The 18,292-nt window shown below is 34.8% G+C and overlaps 1 protein-coding gene across 5 annotated transcripts in view; it reads left to right on the top strand.

Moving 5' to 3' along the window:
• VTI1A (vesicle transport through interaction with t-SNAREs 1A) overlaps positions 1 to 18,292 on the top strand; it is a 321,981-nt gene that overhangs the window by 59,203 nt on the left and 244,486 nt on the right. For 3 of the 5 annotated variants that reach the window (XM_019725145.2, XM_019725147.2, XM_074339067.1), the window contains exons 4-5: positions 8,865 to 8,942; positions 15,451 to 15,471. In XM_019725145.2, the coding sequence (XP_019580704.1) occupies positions 8,865 to 8,942; positions 15,451 to 15,471 (99 nt within the window). The remainder of the gene's footprint in view (positions 1 to 8,864; positions 8,943 to 15,450; positions 15,472 to 18,292) is intronic. The other 2 variants (XM_019725148.2, XM_074339066.1) reach the window with 1 other exon arrangement.

Below are 18,292 nucleotides of genomic sequence, written 5' to 3'. Positions count from 1 at the left end.
CAATTGGAGTCATTAATGGTGACCAATGTGCCGCACTAATATAAGATGTTCCTAATTGGAGAAACGAGGTGGGGGTTATATGGGACCTCTGTACCATCTTTGCAGCTTTTCTGTAACTTCTAAAATTAAAAACTTATTTAAGAAATGTGGCCAATGATTTTTGACAACTAGTAAGTCATTGGTGATCCTGGGGTTCTGTGGCATGGTGGGAAAGTGTCCAGTTTTGTTGTTGTTGTTTTTGTTTTGTAAGTTGACAAATGGCTGGGGCATGAATAAGTGGACTAGTGCTTATAAAATACTCTTTCAAGAAGCTTGGCTAGGGTGGGAAGGATAATGAGAGGTTGGAGTTCGGTGGTTACCAGAGGGTAAGGGGCGGGAGGGTGGTAGAAGAGGGTACACGGGGTCAAATATATCGTGATGGGAGGAGAACTGACTCTGGGTGGTGAACACACAATATACAGATGATGTATTATAGAATTATATACTTGAAACCTATGTAATTTTACTAACCAATGTCATCCCAACATATTTAATGAATTTTTTTTAAAAAAGAGAGGTTGGACATTAGCTAGGTAGAGTAGTATAGGGTAAAATAACTTTTTGAAATACATAAAGCTGGGGTGTACTTAAAATGTTTATATTCTTAAAGGACAGAACCAGTAGAGAGTGGCACATTGAAAATACAAGAGAAATAGCGTTTAACTGATGATGCAAAGCCCCTGAGTAGGCAGGATTTTATTCTATCATAGAGAATATGATAAAATAATTCTGTTTTATTGCCTAAGTATCACAGTTTTATTGGCTATATTCATAAAGCAATAAAATGCATATTGTCCATCTGAATTATGAGCACTGTAACTTCACTGGAACACAGCATATTCTATAATAAAGAATCTGTCACAACATGGGTACCAGGAAAAAATATATTATAAACATTGCTTGCCTATGAGATGGCTGGTTCCAATCTAGAATTTTAGAGTAACTGCATGGGGAGTCACCCAATCTCCTGGGTAAGCAGGCAGTTCTTAACACATCTTAATAACCTGTGCAACTCCTTGCCTGCCCTGTGGGTAGATTATTGTTGCTTTATGGTACAGCCTTTGAAGATTAATCTTGAAACATATGTAAGTTACACCCATAGGTGTGGTTGTGACTCACCCTCTGAGATCCGATGTTTTATTCTATCAAATAAAACATTCTACATGAAGCATTTGTCACCCATGAACATTCAAATTTATTGTCCATATTCTAGATGTTGACAGCAGTGTGAAAAACCAAGCACAGATTTGGTTTTTTGTTTGTTTATTTTGGAGAAGGGTAGCAAGAGACAAAATGTACAGACTCATCAACTTTGCAGCTGATGATGAGTTCATAGAACCAGGGGAATGTGACAGCCAAGCTTGCCTTGGGGGACGAGTGGTAAGACCACCCCACCCAGCCTGTACAGCACAGTGATGCGAGCGCTGGCTTTGAGAAATGGGTTGTGTCCTTGCTCTGCCTGGTCTGTCTCAGCCGTGTGGCCATGGGTAGATCACGCACCTGGCTTAGAACTTGTCATCTCTAAATGTGTTGGCTGGTCTAGGTGATGCCTCATGTCACTGTCAACTCTAAGATGCCCTCACTTATGTGACACGTAAATGTGTGTGATGCATGCTGGTGTCAGTTACTCAGAACATTGTCTAGATCACGTGACATTGTTATGGCTGTTGACAGATTTTCAATGAATGATCACTTCCCTCCTAATGCAGCTTTACACGGGGAAACCTAGATGCAAATTAATGTATACATAGATGTCGTATACTTTATTTCTGTAGTTTTTAAAAATACTAATGAACCATTGGATCCACAGCATCCATTCATCAGAGTATCATTTTTCAGTAGGAGCGTATAGGGTATTCATATATCATTATTGAAAAAAATAGTGATTATTTTGACATTTTGATTATTTCAAGCTCAGTCTATGAAGTTATTCTGTATTCAGAAAGACTTGAAAGGATTAGATTTCCTCCACTGAACACTTATACTGTTCCAGATGTCGACAACATCTGGGCATTCTATCATGAGCTGATTTTCTGAATGAAGTAACTAAATTATTGATTGACAGGCTAACATAATTTAAGACACAGCCACACTGTGTTCAATAGCAGTTTCAGAGTCATAAATACAAGCATATGCAAGCAAGTTGGGGCCTCGGTACTCACTAACCCGCCTCGCATTTTGAAACACTAAGGCTGAAATTAAATTTCAGGCTACGTTCAAAAGTGCTGGAGAAGTAAATGAAGAAGTGCAGTGACATGATTTCTGGGCTCCCTGTTTCACAAATCATTAAATGATGTAGCAGCAGTTGGTCAGAGTTCCTCGTATAAATAAAAGTCTCTTCTAGCTCTGTGAATCACAAATAGAGTTATTGTTCCATATGGATTGCATATGGGTTTGTGTGAGCCTATATGTGTCTACATACATATATAACCTCATCGTATGTGTGTTTTCACCTGTGACATTATACTAGCTAAATATAAAAAAAAATTTAAGAGAAAATATAGTATAATCTATCTTATTATTTACAGCCAAAACATAACTATCCATTTCAAACATGTAAAATGTTTTTGAAAGTACAAGTGAAAATAATAAATGAGAGTGATTAAAATAGAAAAACTTCCTGGTATTATATACTCAAGAACAATAGGTTATTTCGGTGTTCTCACGCTAACCTGCTTTTCTAACTGTTGGTAACCTAGCAGCAGTGCTTGTTAGTATTTTCTCTCTGGTGGCTTACAGTGGTCCACTGGCCATGAGTTTATGATAGAAAGTGTGCTTTCCCTTTATTAATGCCACAGTATTGGAGACACATGGCATGTGCACTTTGCAGCGAATGAACTTGACCTTTAAACAGTCCCATGAGCAAGAGCAAGCCATATTCAGTGGAATAATTACTTAAAAGAAACAGATTGGAACTTACTTTCTCTGATAACATTTAAAAAATTCAGTCAAGTTTTCACTATTGAAAATTGTCCAAAAATGTAGCACTGAAAATAGGGAATTGGGCAAAACAACGTAATGGAATTACTGGGTTAAATAATACAAACTTTTAAAGTTACTTTTGGTATATATCAGCAAATGATTTTCTAGGAAGGATGCACTAATTTGTACTCTCAGCCATGTATGTGTACTGGGTTTATTGCATTCTTTCCAATATTATCAACTAATATTTCATTGAACATCCTTTGCAGGGTTATCACATCCAAGGTATGATGATAGATTTCCACTTGTTTATAATATTTAAATCCTCACAACAGCCCTGGGAAATAAATGTATCGCCACTGTTTTAGACATTGAGGAAACTGATATTCAGAAACTTTAATTTGACCAAAATCACATACTGAAATGTTGTCTCTGTTCTCTCCACTCAGTACCCTGTGCTTTTTCATCCTAACCACTTTCCAGGGATCAAACATTTACCTAACAGTTTACTTTGCCTTTACCTAAATCATGTAGTATGGCATATTTTAATCTTAAATCACTTTTTTGCTAGAAATTAATATAGCACAGAGAACATTATGATAAACAAAATTTCATAAATTCCTTTTTATTTTTTTCCTCCAAAAGGTAAGTTTCCTGTCCTGATTGATGAGTCTTTTTAAGTCCTGGGTCACTGGTGGAGTGGGGATGCAAAGCTGAAATTGGCCATGGAGAAATAGAAGTGAGGTTAAAAATGGAATGCTTTGTGCCAAAGATAGATGCATTTAAGAAAATGCCATCTGGGCATTACAGAAGTATGATATTATTTAATTAGAACCAGATAAAATTAGGTAAGAAGTGAATGCCAGCAATTATATAACTAGCTAATAAATATAATTTCACAGTATTCTGTAGCTATCCCACAGTGTTAATTATAACAGGAGCAGTTAAATTCTTTGGCTATGAAAGCATAACAGTTTTTAATAGATGTATCACCTGGTAACCTTGGGCATTATTAAATATGTGGAGACTAAAAGACATGGTAGAAGCAATGGAAAAGTCTGGCCAGACTGGGTAATTTGTCTTAGACCTATGGAGAAATCTATTAACCATTTCTTCTATAGACCAATTTGATTAAGAAGTAGGACAAGCTGTTCTTTCATTACTTACCAAAACCATACTGCACTTTGTATCAATTATTTGGCTGTCTGCAGCATGTAGATTAGAATAAAGGCCTTTCTTAGTGTTTGTGAGTATTGTGGATGGCTGATTAGTAATTAAAGTACTGAATGAAGAAAATTAGGCCACAATTGAACGGGAATGAGAAAGTCTTAATTCTGTGATACAGATGTTAGAAACAGATTGTCTCCAGCAGCTCATTCAACATAGTGACAGTGTCCATAACCATGGAGTGTTTGCCTCCCATGTAGAACTCAAGCGGAATGAATGCCTTAGAGATGGTTTCCGCTCCCATGCCTTGTGATGTAGCTGCATGGGTATTAATTTAGTGAAATATCCTGTCTGCCAGGTGTGGGAACTAGCTGATTTTATTGTAATACCAGATCATTACTTAATTCATATGCAACAGAGTGCAGCACATGGAAAGCATTATAAATCTATTTACAATGTGACTGGTCTGATGATAACATTGTATTAAATTCCCAGGTGAGGCAATTTAAGCAATTGCTTTGCCATGTGCACGCCTTGGAAATTAAATTCTCATATACGCTCTAGTAATAAACCAACTTCATTGTTATGCTTACACTAGTGGTGGGTTGTGGAATCCTCATTCTGGTTATGTATACCCTGTTTCACATGTAGAATCATACAGGAGGCGCTATCACAGATCACAGTTCTTAATTAGTTTAAACTAAGTTAATTCATTTTGTTTCTAGTTTAGCAGTGCCTGTCAAGAAACATACTCAGTTCAGTTGGGAAATGTTAAGGCTTGGGTCAAGTAGATAGATTGTTTCAAGCCAAATTTCCAGGTAGAACAGAGCAAGGGTATCTGTTTGAACTTGGCTTTAAGAAAAGCTGCCAATCAGCATGCAAAAGTTCTGTTCAGACACCAAGTGAAAATCGTTTGGAATCTGAAATTCTCATTTTCATAACCAAAGCCTCACTTTTGTCATCAGTTTAAAATAGCCATTGAAAGTGTGTGTGTGTGTGCATTCACCTTCTTGGAGATAACAATCAGTTGTTAATTTGTCTTTTTTTTTTTCTGTAGTTATATATAGGGTCTGTAGATTTTTCTGTCTCACTATGTCAGGTCCACCTTAGTGTATAAGTTAGAAGTTAATATGCTATAACTTCTTTTTATGTGTCTGTGAAGTTATAACACAAACACATAACTAAAAGTGAGGAATGCTCTTATATTTAACAGTGTGTGTGTGTGTGTGTGTGTGTGTGTGTGGCAAATATTGTCAGTTGAAGCTTTTCCACCCTTATGGTACAGACCCAAAATTGCAATAGATTACAAACTGCATGGAGCTTCTGTCTTCTCCAGAAGCCACATATAAAAAGCACCAGTAGACAGTGGTAACTGACAACTAAGACTAAAAATGTTGACAATTTCTTGATTTGCCTGGTTAGCTTATGTATAGAAGTCATTAACTATTTATAAAATGCATTATGAATTGGGTTCCTTCAAACTGTAGCTGAGTGTGTGACATTTCCAGCTCAAATTCTCATGCTTGCATTTGGCTAAAGTACAGATTTTATACAGTGGATAATAAAGTAAAATTATTTTAGTTAGTTTACCAAGATACAGTAGATGTTTCAGTTTCATTAACTTTGAATACTGCAAATTAAAGTATGACATAGTATTTAATACTGTAAGTGAGGTTTTTAAAAGTTCCATTAAAGATAAAATAATTTATTGATTTTTGGAGGAAAATTGTCCAGAAAATAAGCAGGTTGTCATTCAAAGGAATTTACCTTTTTTTGGTATTCGATTAGTTTAATGTTGATTCTGCAGGCTAAATTATGGTTGATCACAATCAGCTTACTTAAAATTTTAGGGGAAAAGCTAGGATAAATTTTAGGAGAAAAAATTAGGAGAAAATACAAATGTTGGGCATTTAAATACAATTCTTACAAAGTCTTGATTGAAAAAAAAATTTTTTGTAAAACGATACTTGAGTGCAAAGTTCAATTTTCAGTGTTGGTTGTATCATTTTCATGAGGAACTATTTCTGATATTTGAAATGAGTTGTCTTTTCATCCTTTACCAGAAGTCAGTCCTATCAGAGAACATTTTAAAACTGAGCATATCATTTGCTTAATTACCTCCAGAAAGCCATCCAAATGACCAGTTTTACCATCCCAATGGTAAAGAATGACATTTATAGGGACCACCCTTCAACTGTAGATAAATCCTTAGTTCTCCTCTGTTGCTGAGCATGTACACTCTTAATTGCTGGTTTTCAAAAGCAATGGATTCTAACCAAAACAAGATTAGATATTTAAGGATACATGTTTGTAATTTTTTTCTTCTTTTGAAGTATAGTAAATCAAAATAAGAATATAATGTAATTGAACAATCTATGCCAATTTGTTGATATTTTGGTGAAAAAAGGGAAAAACAAAAACAATCTCCATATGATATTCTTGCATGCTGGGGAATGTTTTAGTCCCCCATAGTGATGAAATGAATAATTAAATAGGCAGCTCTGATACCACAGCCTGTTTAAAGGTTCTCATTTCCTTTAATGCTGTGAAATACTTTGGCTTAGCTAGTTTGAAACTACTGTAGTGGGGATCTCCACAAGGGCACAAGAAAGGTTTGGCTGATCTAAATATTGTAATAAGGCCATGAAACGTACTGTCCTTGTAATTTAGCATTTTTCAATACAGTTCTGTATGAAGCCAATAGAAATAGCTAATTAATAGCAACTTCAGTAAATATAATAAGAGAAGCAGACTTAATTAATATGCCGTTTGTGGTGTTAAGAAGTCTGGCATGTTCACAAGTGAATGAGTTGTGTCACTTCTGAATTATTGAGACATCTGATATAGATGTCATTACTGACCTCAGGCTAATGACTTAACTTTTCTACTTTGTCCTCTTTGCAACATTGTTGGTTTTATTTATCTACTTACAGACTTATTACATTAGCCAAGATAGAAGATACACACTTGTAGCAGGGAAAGCAGGCAGTGGGGTAGAGACTCGGGGCAGGGATAGGATGTCACCATTTCCTTAAGCTGAAACATTTGCAATTTTTTGTATCTTTTTTCTGAGTGTATCCAGAGGGTAATAAAATGATGAGGACATTTTGTGTGTTAGAATGATTACGGAGCTGTGAGTCAGGACCCCAAGGTTCTAGTCTAAGCAAAGCCACCAACAGAACTCCATGAAACTAAAAAAAAAAAAAAAAAGGATTGTCTAGATTTATTTATTTTTATTTGTACTCCATTCAGCTCTTTTCAACTGGGTTCTGCCAGAGAGTTAAGCCCTAATGCCTTAAGGCTTCTGTTCTATGTAATGAATTAAATTCTCTTCCTTTCCATTCTTGGGAGAATTGAGAAAATAGTCATTGAAATAATTTTCTCTGTTTTGTGGTTCTGATAAGGAACCCCAATTGACAAAGGCTGCAACTTTAAAATGAATTAAAATCTATAGGTTTGTGGGGGTATTTTTGTTTGGTTGTTTTTTTGTCAAAGTCCTTTTAAATTTTAACATAATATGATTTTATGTTTAAAATATTATGGTCTCTGTGACAAAGCAGTGTTACGAATTCACTAGTTTAAAAGTCTAATTAAAAGTCTTGTTGACTTCTGCTCACGGATTATGGATAGTCTTTTTAAACTACAATAATTTTTCGGAACACAGTTGAACAGGTAAGAAATTTTAAGTACTAACCTGTAGTTCCCAGATGAGAAAAGATTACTGTTTTTCAACTGCCGTTTTTAAATTGACTGTTTTTGCTTAGTTCAGAAGCAGAAAAGGCAGCAAAGTAAGCTGTAAATCTGCATTTGGGTCTGAAATAGTGGTGCTGAAGTAAGATCTGAGGACTGCACTCTAGCTTCATAACTAATTTTCAGAGCCTTTTAGCTTTTCCAAATGTGTGTAATTTAGATAATTCGTGAATTCCTTGCAGACATGTCCCTCTGACTTTATAGGTAAAGGTAGATTTCTTGTAAAACAAAAATTTCAGTGTGTGAAACGTTGACTCATAGCCTTCTTGCCTTTATTTACTGGGATTGGGAAATTTAATTTGTTTTAACAGACACACACATACACTCCCCCGTACTTTTCCTCAGGCCATTATTTATAGAGGACTTAGAGACATTTAAATTATTGTTTGGAAATTGGATGGGCTTTTAAATTTCATCTCTTTTTGGTTAGTAGCATCACAATTATGAAAGGAATATAGATGTATTATTTTCCAGACACTCTAGTATATATATATAGTTGCAGATATAATATAACCCTAGAATTAGAGATTTTAAAAGACCTGTACTATAAAATCCATTTCATGCCACAGTATGAAAAACACACAAACAACAGCAACAAAAAACCAGCCCATATACTCTTGTTTTAATTACAATCTGGTGAGTTTTGCAGATATACAGCTATGTAGCTGTATTTCCTTCAGTTTAGTGTTCTTGTTTGAAGGACCACGTATGGAATAATATACCAATTCCAACCCATTTGTGAATATTAATGGAATACTTACACAACGCAGAGTTTTCTTTTATTATTGGCATTTGAAAAATTTCTAATTTACATTCAAGTTCTCAAGTTCAAGAACTTTACACAAGTTTGGTTTGCAGATTTTAGCAAATAGGTTTCCATTAGGGGGCTCTCGAGGTTTGAGATGATCAGCCTTGATACCTATAATGCTTCGGAGCCTTTACTTTCTAACGTTGATCTCACTCTCCCTTTTTGTTTTGTTTTATAGAAAAGGTCACGGATCGCCTACAGTGACGAAGTACGCAATGAGCTCCTCGGGGATGCTGGGAATTCCTCCGAGAACCAGGTAGAATGCTAATGAGGAAGGCCCGGTGGGTGGCTGGAGGGTGAAGGAGGTCACCGGCACACTGGGCTCTCAAGCTGCTCCGTAACCGTATTAGCAGCAACTCATGTGGAAGTGATACTGTTTAATGCAAAGCTGGAGTCTTAATCAACTTCAAAATGTTTCTTGGAGATCTTACATTTAACCCTTTACCTTGTGATCACTGTCTGCTATCTTTAAAAAAAAAAATCTTTTCTTCTCTTTTCTTTATTATTTAGTACTTAAGGAATAACTTGAAACACACTGTTTGCAGACAAAGCCAAGGTCTTCACCTCAAACACATGTAAAAGGAATAAAAAAGTACACAATGCAGCTTTGATAATAATGCAGTATAATTAAATCAACACTTGCAGCAAAACAAATGAAAGTAAGCTTTCAAAATTCAACAGGGCAGCTCAGTCTCCCATTGTGTAGCTTCTTAAAAAATACATTCACCAAAATGCAAATCATAAGCCCCCGTGTGGAACTTGGATTCTCATATAGAGGTCCTGCCTCTGTCTAATAATAATAATAATAATAATAATAATAATAGGAAAAGTTGTTTTGCAGTTTAAGATCTGCATAGGCAAAAATAAGATACAATTTCTTCTTAAAAGGGTCTTACAACCTGGCTGTCAATTCTCATTGGATCACACACTAGTGCCATGAGTCTAATTAATGTCCCATTTCTTTCTTTGAATTAATACTGCGGATTTTATTAATTCATACAGATAATATATACGACTTAAAAAAATGTTTCAAGAACCTCAGTGCAGAAATGATTTTTAAAATGTTTCAAACAGCCCTAGTGACTGATTCTCTGGGACATTTTTAAAGAAAATAAATGATAGGGAACCTGAACCTGAGATGCAAGACCTGAACATGGTTACTGTGTTACCTTGGCAAGTATTGTGAAGGCCTCTACTCCGCCTAAATAAAATCACCTAAATAAAATTGAGCATAAAGCATTCATTGAGTAAACCAAAATTTTAATAAGATAGTAAAACATAGTCATAGATGTCTACACATTATGAAAGTTGTATAATTGTATGAACCATTTCAAACAGATTATATTCTAGGTCTATATACGCTGACACTATATCACTACGTACTGTAATGTTACTATTGTAGCAGGGATGTTGCTTAACTGATGAAAACCCCCATCCACGGACCCCAGAAAGGGGACAAGAATCACTACACTGGTTATGTTTGTTTTTGAAAAGATCTCACCTCCTCCACTGTTTGGATGTTACCAGCTTAAGTTCTGACATGTAAACACTTTAAGATTTGACTTGGGATTTTAACCTCCCTGATTGAAATGTGAGAATAATTATAACTAAGGGGAAAAATATGGAGTACATCAAACAGAAGGGTGATGTGAGAAAGGAGTTTTACTCATCATAGATTAAATAATGAAAGGATGAGAGGAAAAAAAATATTCTTCCCATTTTAAGTGAGATTTAGGTTGTTCATACCTCTTGAATGAATGAATCATAATTTTATTTCCTATCTTTACTGTAAAAAAAAAAACATTATCTTTTTTTACAAAAAAGTGAATGCTTGGTTCCCATGTCAATTTTTTAGAAAGCTATAGATCTTTCCCTCATTTGAAACTACTCCCTAATAGAGAGGGAATGGAAAGGAAGGGGGTATTTCTGTCTCACTCAGACTCCTTTATTGTAATGGCTGTTATAATACTGTGACAGAGATCCCTTTTTTTTTCCCCCAAAGCATGTTCACTTCTCTTAATGGACATTTTATGTGCCTAAAACATTTGTCTTACATACATATAACTATGATTTTTTTTATGCCTAAAGAAAAATATTCCACAAAAATAGATTGAGTTCAAGTTTTCTGAATTTTTCAAATTACATTCCTGTCACTTTAAAGTGATTACACAGAGATTTCCCCTGGACTTGTATAAATCAAACTTACAAATTCTGAAAGTGCTTGGAGAACCTGAAGTTTAGTTGTAAGGAGCTGTCACTTCAATAAATAGAGTATGATAAATTATAGTCATGAGACTATGTAACTGTTAGATTATTACTTGTGTGAACTTTTCAGTCTAAAATTTGAATTAGGTTTGAAAGTTCAAAGAAACCACACTTAATTTTTTGGATATTTAGTTACCGAATATAGCAAAATTTCCATATCATAGTGAAGAAATTAAATTTTCTTTTGAGGCTCTTTATCATAATATAGGAATTAAAATCCCTCAAACTAAACATATATATCCTTAAACAGGAATGTCTTGAGAAGAACTCTTTGTTCGGAATCAGTATTCATTCAGACTGTGCAATCAAAACAGAAGCCCTTACTTTAAAGGAAGAAAGTATTTTGAGTTGGCTCTTCATATTCATTTTTATAGCTCAGAGACTGAGAAGATATTTTTTTCTGGATAGGATTACCTGTAATTTATATAAGAAAATATTCTCTGCCTACAAGTAAGTTTATTTTCAAGTTAATTGTTGATAAATTGATTTTCAGAACTTCTTGGCTTGTCATAAACTTTTAATATACACAGAAAACTATATTAATATACAGAGAAAACTGTATTTTGTTTGGAGGTAAACAAAATGATTGACAAAGTGGTAATATTTATTTCACTAAAATTGGGATATATGTCAATTTTTAAAAATTTTATATCAGGAAGGAAAATAATAAAGAGTTCATAGCAATGGTTACAAATAGGTAAAATAAATACTGACTACTTAGTTCTTTTTGATGCAATATACACATCCTCCCTTTAGTGGCTTCTGTGTGGAGGTTTAGACAAATGTGGATGTCATGACCATTATTTCTCATTCTGGCCATTTACAATGCATTTTTTAAGCATCTAAAACCTGGCTGCTCATACACATAATTATAATCTGACAATTAACTAAGGAGTATATTAATTTACTCATATATCTATATATCTATATTTATATATATCTATATCTATACATATAGATACAGATATATGTAAACATTTCTGCCATGATTAGAAATGTCAGAAATTAAGATTTTTTCGAATGCATCTTTAATATCCCTCAGACAATACACAGCTTCATTTAATTCTAAATTAACCACTTTGTATTAATTCATTTCTGATTCACATCCACTTCATACACTCAAATATAGCTCATCCCTGATATACAAAGAAGGGCCAAAATTATCTACTTTGCACATTCAAGTACTATTATTGGGTCATCAGCTTTCCAAGGACTATTGTCTTAGGCTTTATCATTCTAGTCTTAAAAATCTCATATTTTTCATTACATGTGGCAACACTTCAATATGTGATAGCGTTGAATTTTTTAAAATATATTGATGCTGTATTTAGAGTGGAAACCTCAATAGTTGTTAACTTGATTTAGTTTCTTTCACGAAAACCATTCTCAGAAAAGGAAAAAAAAAATCTTATAGAATTAAATCCCCTTCATAGTGAAGTATCACAATGGGGCAAATAAAATGTTCCAAGCAACACTTTTGATCCATAATAGTCTCAATTTCCATATGCAAAATTATATCGATCAGTGAATAAATCTGAGTAAATGAAATTTGAGTAACTCCTACGTAGAAGGTTCAAAAATATACATAAAGAGAAGGATATTTCCAAACGTACCAAAATTTTTGTGGTAAAGCAATATTTAGCAGACAGGATTGCTTAATTTTTAATATGATGTTCTCTTGAGTTCCAATTTGGGCTTGCTGTGCATAAAGTGTGTTAAACTTCAGCCACAGACCAGGGGGTGCAGTCGGTCAATTTAATTCCCCAAGATCTAAAGAAGGTCGGTATCATTTCATATCGCCCTGGCAGAGCAGATCATTACCAGGCACAAATCTGTTCGTTACGTGCTGAGGGTTTATAGCAAAATAAATAGACTGTCATCATAAGTTCAGAAAATTGTGTGTTCGACCCACGATAATGTGTAAAGGGCGTTTAATAGAGTTCAGCATTTATTCGTTATCTGTATGCGGACAGAGACGGCAGTCGCATTATCAGCTTTAAAAAAAAATTCGGTAGTTCGGGGGGGTCATGTGACGCACCTCACACACAGAGGCGCGCGCGCGCATGGACCCTCACATGCTCTGCAGTGCAGTTTTGATTTTAGTCACAGCAGAAGGCTTAACCACAAGAGATTCCACTGGTTCAAACCAGCGTAAACCAGATTTTTTCAGCCCACAAAGGAACAGATTACCTCTTGTATCAAATTCTGCACTGGGGGAAAAAAAAAATCTTTGTTTCAAAAAAGATGTTGATTATCATAACTCAACATGGTGGCATGGCACACTTTCATGTCGCTTATGATGGAGCTAGTAACTCGAGAAAATACGAAATCACTACTTGCAGTCTAGTCTAAGCATTGTTAATTTTCAAAAATAGACCATCTTTTGTTTACTTGAATGAAAACCTTCAGCCCTAAAAAAAAAAAAAAAAAAAAAGAAGATAAAGATTAAAAACCCTCCCATTACCTAGCTTGGCTACAAATCCGGTGTAGAGCTTGAATGCAGCCATGCAGCACAAACAAGATAGAACGGTTTTTGTTTGCAACCTATTGAAAAAACAAATGGGTAGCATTTTTAAACACTCATTGATTATGGCAGGGTGGCATGCCCCAAATGGTCTCCATTGCTAAGGAGTAGTTTTAAACTTTGGCCCTTTAAGTATCATAGTCAAGCGAAGAATGGTGCCCCCAGAAAGAAACGATAGCCGCAGTGCGATCAATTCCTGCATCGTCTCTTTCTGAGAATTAATGTTTGCCTTTTTCTCCCATGATGTTCGGGTAGCAAAGAGAAAGATTCCGATATGTGATAGGCCAGGTCGTTTAGTTTAAAATTTTACTTTTTCTGGGGGAAGAAGAGTAACTTTCCACAGGAAATGAGAAGGTGCTTTACTCATAGACACTGGATGGTCGCTGAGAGAATGAGCATATTGATTAAAAATAATGACGACTTCTTATATATTTTGAAAGGATGACATTAAAAGTTTCATTTTCTCTAAATGCACTGTGAGACATTATGTAATAGGTTCTGGTCTCTTTTACTAAAAGATGCATAACAATTTTGAAATCTCATTCTTTTGTACTTGAAATACTTTTCATATAACAAATGAAATAACAGAATAAGCTGGAATGCATGCTGCCTTCTTTGAATTGGAGACGAAAAAACAGCATTAAGCACTGAGAAATCCAAGCTGTAGTAAACATGATACTTTTAGAGAGACTTGTAGTGAGCAATTTATAGCACGCTTCTCCCAAAGCCATAGTTTAATTTATTGCTCTGCATATGTCAAGTATTATAACAGATGTTACAGATATTTGGATGTTTAAAAATTATCAGTTGTAGACCTGAATTGCTGAGGATGCACATTTCAGACCTAGAATGTGGTTTATAGTCTTACAACACAGGTTTCAATTTCTATTCATTGCAGAAACTATGGCAGTCATCTCAACTATACAGTGATATTTTTGCTTTACAGTACTGTCAAACACACACACCTACACACACACACACTCACAACCAGATATCTGGTTATATCCATTTTCTAGTTTCTAAAGAGTTAAGCGACTTGTTTTATCTGTTATATTTAAGGCAAATAGAAAAATGTTCTACAGAGGAGAATTAAAATGTTATCATAGGAGAATTTACTAACAACTAACGAATGATTTGGGGTTTGAGTTGAGTGATAACAGACTGCAGTACAAACGAAGCATGAGCGCTCATTGCTTTGAGGTGGCCTCGTTTATGAAATGAAGAAAACTGAAAAATGAAGAAACTTCAAAAATTAAATAAAAAACCATATTTCTGCAGTAGCCTCTGAAGCAAAACGAAAACCTAGAAATTAATTCTAATGTACACAATATTTGTAAGGATAGTGAGATATTTTCTGATACCATGTCCTAAATGTTATCTATCCTGGCATGCTTTATTTTCAATTAATGTTATCTCCAAATGCAGTCTTTTTACTAGAGTAGGTAGAAGTATGACATCAACTAACTTGATAGTTTGTTGTTTTAAATTCTTATGGGGACAAAAGCATGAACTATTAATCATTTTCATTTGTAGGTAAATTCTGAAATCAGTTGTCAAGATTCAAAATAGAGAAACATCCTGAAAACTTGTATATACAAAACCTCTTCAGTGGTGCATTCTTAGAAGAGAGGAACAGTAAACTTGTTTTCTTTCTTTATAATATAGACTTCTATGAAGTCGTTCCCCTTTATTTCATGATGGTGTCTTAGATGTACTTTAAAAGAGAATTTCACACTATTCTCTTTGTTTAATGTGACAGTGTGAGAAAGTGATCTTTATTCGTTCAAAAAACTCTGCATGTAGTCTGTGTTTAGGTTCTTTTAATGTGTTTGTCTGTGATTTTTAAATGCTAAACATGTAAACAGATAAATTGTCAATGTTAATTCTGTATCCTGTCACACAACTGATCTTTCTTTCCTGCCATTTCTTTCCTTTTTATCTTTTTTTTTTTTTTTTTTGTGCATTCATGGTGCAGTTGATAAAATTACGTGAAGAGGTGAGTACTTCCTAGCCTGCTTTAAAAAAAAAAAAAAAAAAAAATCTGCTTTTCCCTATAAATTTGAGTTTCTAACTCTGAAGTCAGATCTTTGGGTTCATTTTTCAGGAAAATCTACATATAGCAAAACTATCGATTAAAAGCCCTCAAATGTTCCCTGATGATTATTTTTAGAAAAACAAATATATCCAAACCATGCTTATCACAGTGATCATTGTTTTGTTGGCATCAGAGGAAAAGTCCTATTTTAAAGGCCAGAAACGGCAGAAAAACAAAGGAATATCTTCAAACTATCCCTGAATGTAGTTTTAATGTAGACGAACTTCAGATTTGTTTTATTTGTATTGGTTTCACAAAGAAGTCAATTACGATTAAATTTTTTTTCTGACATTATGATTTACTTCACTAAGAACTGTTTTTAAGTAAACGTCTTTCCTTCACCCCAAACTCTTAGGTTCAACGTAAGGTACCCTGAATCTATTATCCTTGTGGGGAAACACACATGTTATAAAAGCCCTACTGGGCTGTGTACACAGATACCTAAGAAGAGCCAAAGGTCTGGTCATTGCCGAACACTTTCCTTTCTGTAGGAAATAGCACCCAAGTGAGTTCTTATTTTTCAGAGTTTGCTAGCCTGTTTCATAATAGAGCTTCAGACTTTTGTGGCCCAGCAAATATTTATAGTAATGTTTATAATTTTATCCCCATATCAATGAGGGATGCTGAATGAGTCTATGTTTTGTTTTAATTGGGCCAAACTTATCAAATATGTTTTGGTACTGTTTTCAGAGCTAGAGTAGTTTTATTTTTTACTTAGTGAGAATGAGTTTTGTTTCTTTTACATTAGGGCACAAAATAATGGCCTACTTTGCAACTTAAAAATTGTGTAATTGTTTATATTAATGAGAGTGCTGTGAATTATTTTCGAGTTTAGACTGACTGCGTTGATTGAGGTTTTCCTACGTAGAAGTTACTTATTGGTATGTCATCATTCTCTGGGTGATGCACACACTGATTTAGAGGCTTGTAGATAGCAATTTTCAACAGTTCTTCTGAGTGAAGAGCCATGAGTGGTGCCCCTCTTCGTAAAAGTAATGATGGTATGTAAAACGAAGGGTGTAAATACACAAAACCCGCCCCCTCTAATCTTTTTGTGTTTTTATCTTCTCTACATGGAAGCAGATGTATATCCTAAAAGAATATAATCAATTGCAGTTTTGATATATAAGATTATTTCTCAGGAGATGATGCATCAACATTATTTTTATGCAGGACAGAATATCTGCTTGTGTGTGTTTGCATCTGCTCATACTTATGTGACGAATCTGAATTTTCAAATGTCATTGGAACTAACAATAGACTTAAACCTGTATGTAAAGAAACTACACACAGCTCTGGCCCCTGAATTTAGCAATGAATATAATTAATAAAACCATGTTCCTTATTACAATAAGCATATTTGACAAAAGATCTATTTTTGTTCAGCTGAATTGTGTGGACTTAGAAATCTTAATTCTAAAAGCTGAAAACATCACATCTGCATTTCTTTTAAAATATGTTTTTTCATCATTTTATAGCTTAATTCTTTTGTTGTGCCTATAACAACAGTTTCATCAGTTATGCTTCTAGAATGCATGTTTCCAAAACTGTAACCTAGAATGGAATTGTACTTGGAAGAATGATATCACTCGACTAATGGAATTATATGCTCTGAAATAGCCTTTTAACAATCTTTGATATGGATAGTTATAGAATAGATTGCTGTGATGACAATGCATTGATATATGGTTTGCTCAGAAGTGATTGTTTCTCAGGCAGGATTCTAATAGGAATCAAACAGTGAAAGTACCCCAAATTTTTCTAGTATCTATCCGAAGAAGACGGGCACTCATCTCCAAAATAGGATGTTTTATTGTGTTTGGAAACAAAGCATGCTCCATCCCTTCCTTGTGAGGCTCTTTTTGGGCTCAGCTCCGGAAACGGGGCGCTTGGAGGCAGGCTGGTCGCGCACGGGGAGCTGAACTGGCGTTGGCTGCGCCCAGCTCTCCATTTCAGTCCTGTGTCTCCTGCCCTGCACACTGCACAGCTCCTCACACAAGTTGAGCTCTGTCTGTCTGAAGCTCCTGCACTGCTTCACTTACCTGCTTTGAAAAGAGCTGAGAAGAGGGTGAGAGAATGAGTTTGGGATGGAATGTGTGGGCAAGTTGAAAGCATCAGCTGCTACTGTAGTGTATTGCCTTTCATTTTCAGAGACCGGGGCAATGTACAACTAAGGGAACGATGTAAATAGCACAGCTGTTACAAGAACTTGATTTTAGCTTGACTTAAGTGAAGAGGTTCCAAAATACAAAGTGAGGTCCTGCTGGAAAGCTGCTGGTAAACTGATAGCCCTCTTGTGAGCAGATATGCTCTGATAAAACTGAATTGTCCTGAGGAGGGTTTATTTCCATTATTTAGGACTAGTCATACAAAAAAAAATTTAGAAATTTTGCTCCCCATCATAGCCACACACTAAATAATCTGATCTGGCTCCCTTTCGTGGAATCCCAAAAATCACTCCATGTTTAAATGCTTTGTTTCCTACATTATATTTCATGACTTAATTAGATTGTCAGTTTCCAGTATTGATCTTGGATTTTTTTTTTTTAAATCTACAGTAGCTAAATGTTTTAATTTAGGGATTTCATCCAATATGAAAATAACTGAAAATCTTTGTTCTGTTGTTTGGGATTAAAATTCAGATTACTCTTGATTTCACAAATCTCGTGTCTTTTTAGAGACTCACCAATTTGAAATTAAGTCTTTTGTTAAGATAGAAAAC

This window comes from Rhinolophus sinicus, linkage group LG07 (genome assembly GCF_036562045.2).
Source record: "Rhinolophus sinicus isolate RSC01 linkage group LG07, ASM3656204v1, whole genome shotgun sequence".
NCBI classification, from domain to species: domain Eukaryota; kingdom Metazoa; phylum Chordata; class Mammalia; order Chiroptera; family Rhinolophidae; genus Rhinolophus; species Rhinolophus sinicus.
This window is presented reverse-complemented; position numbering and strand designations above follow the sequence as displayed.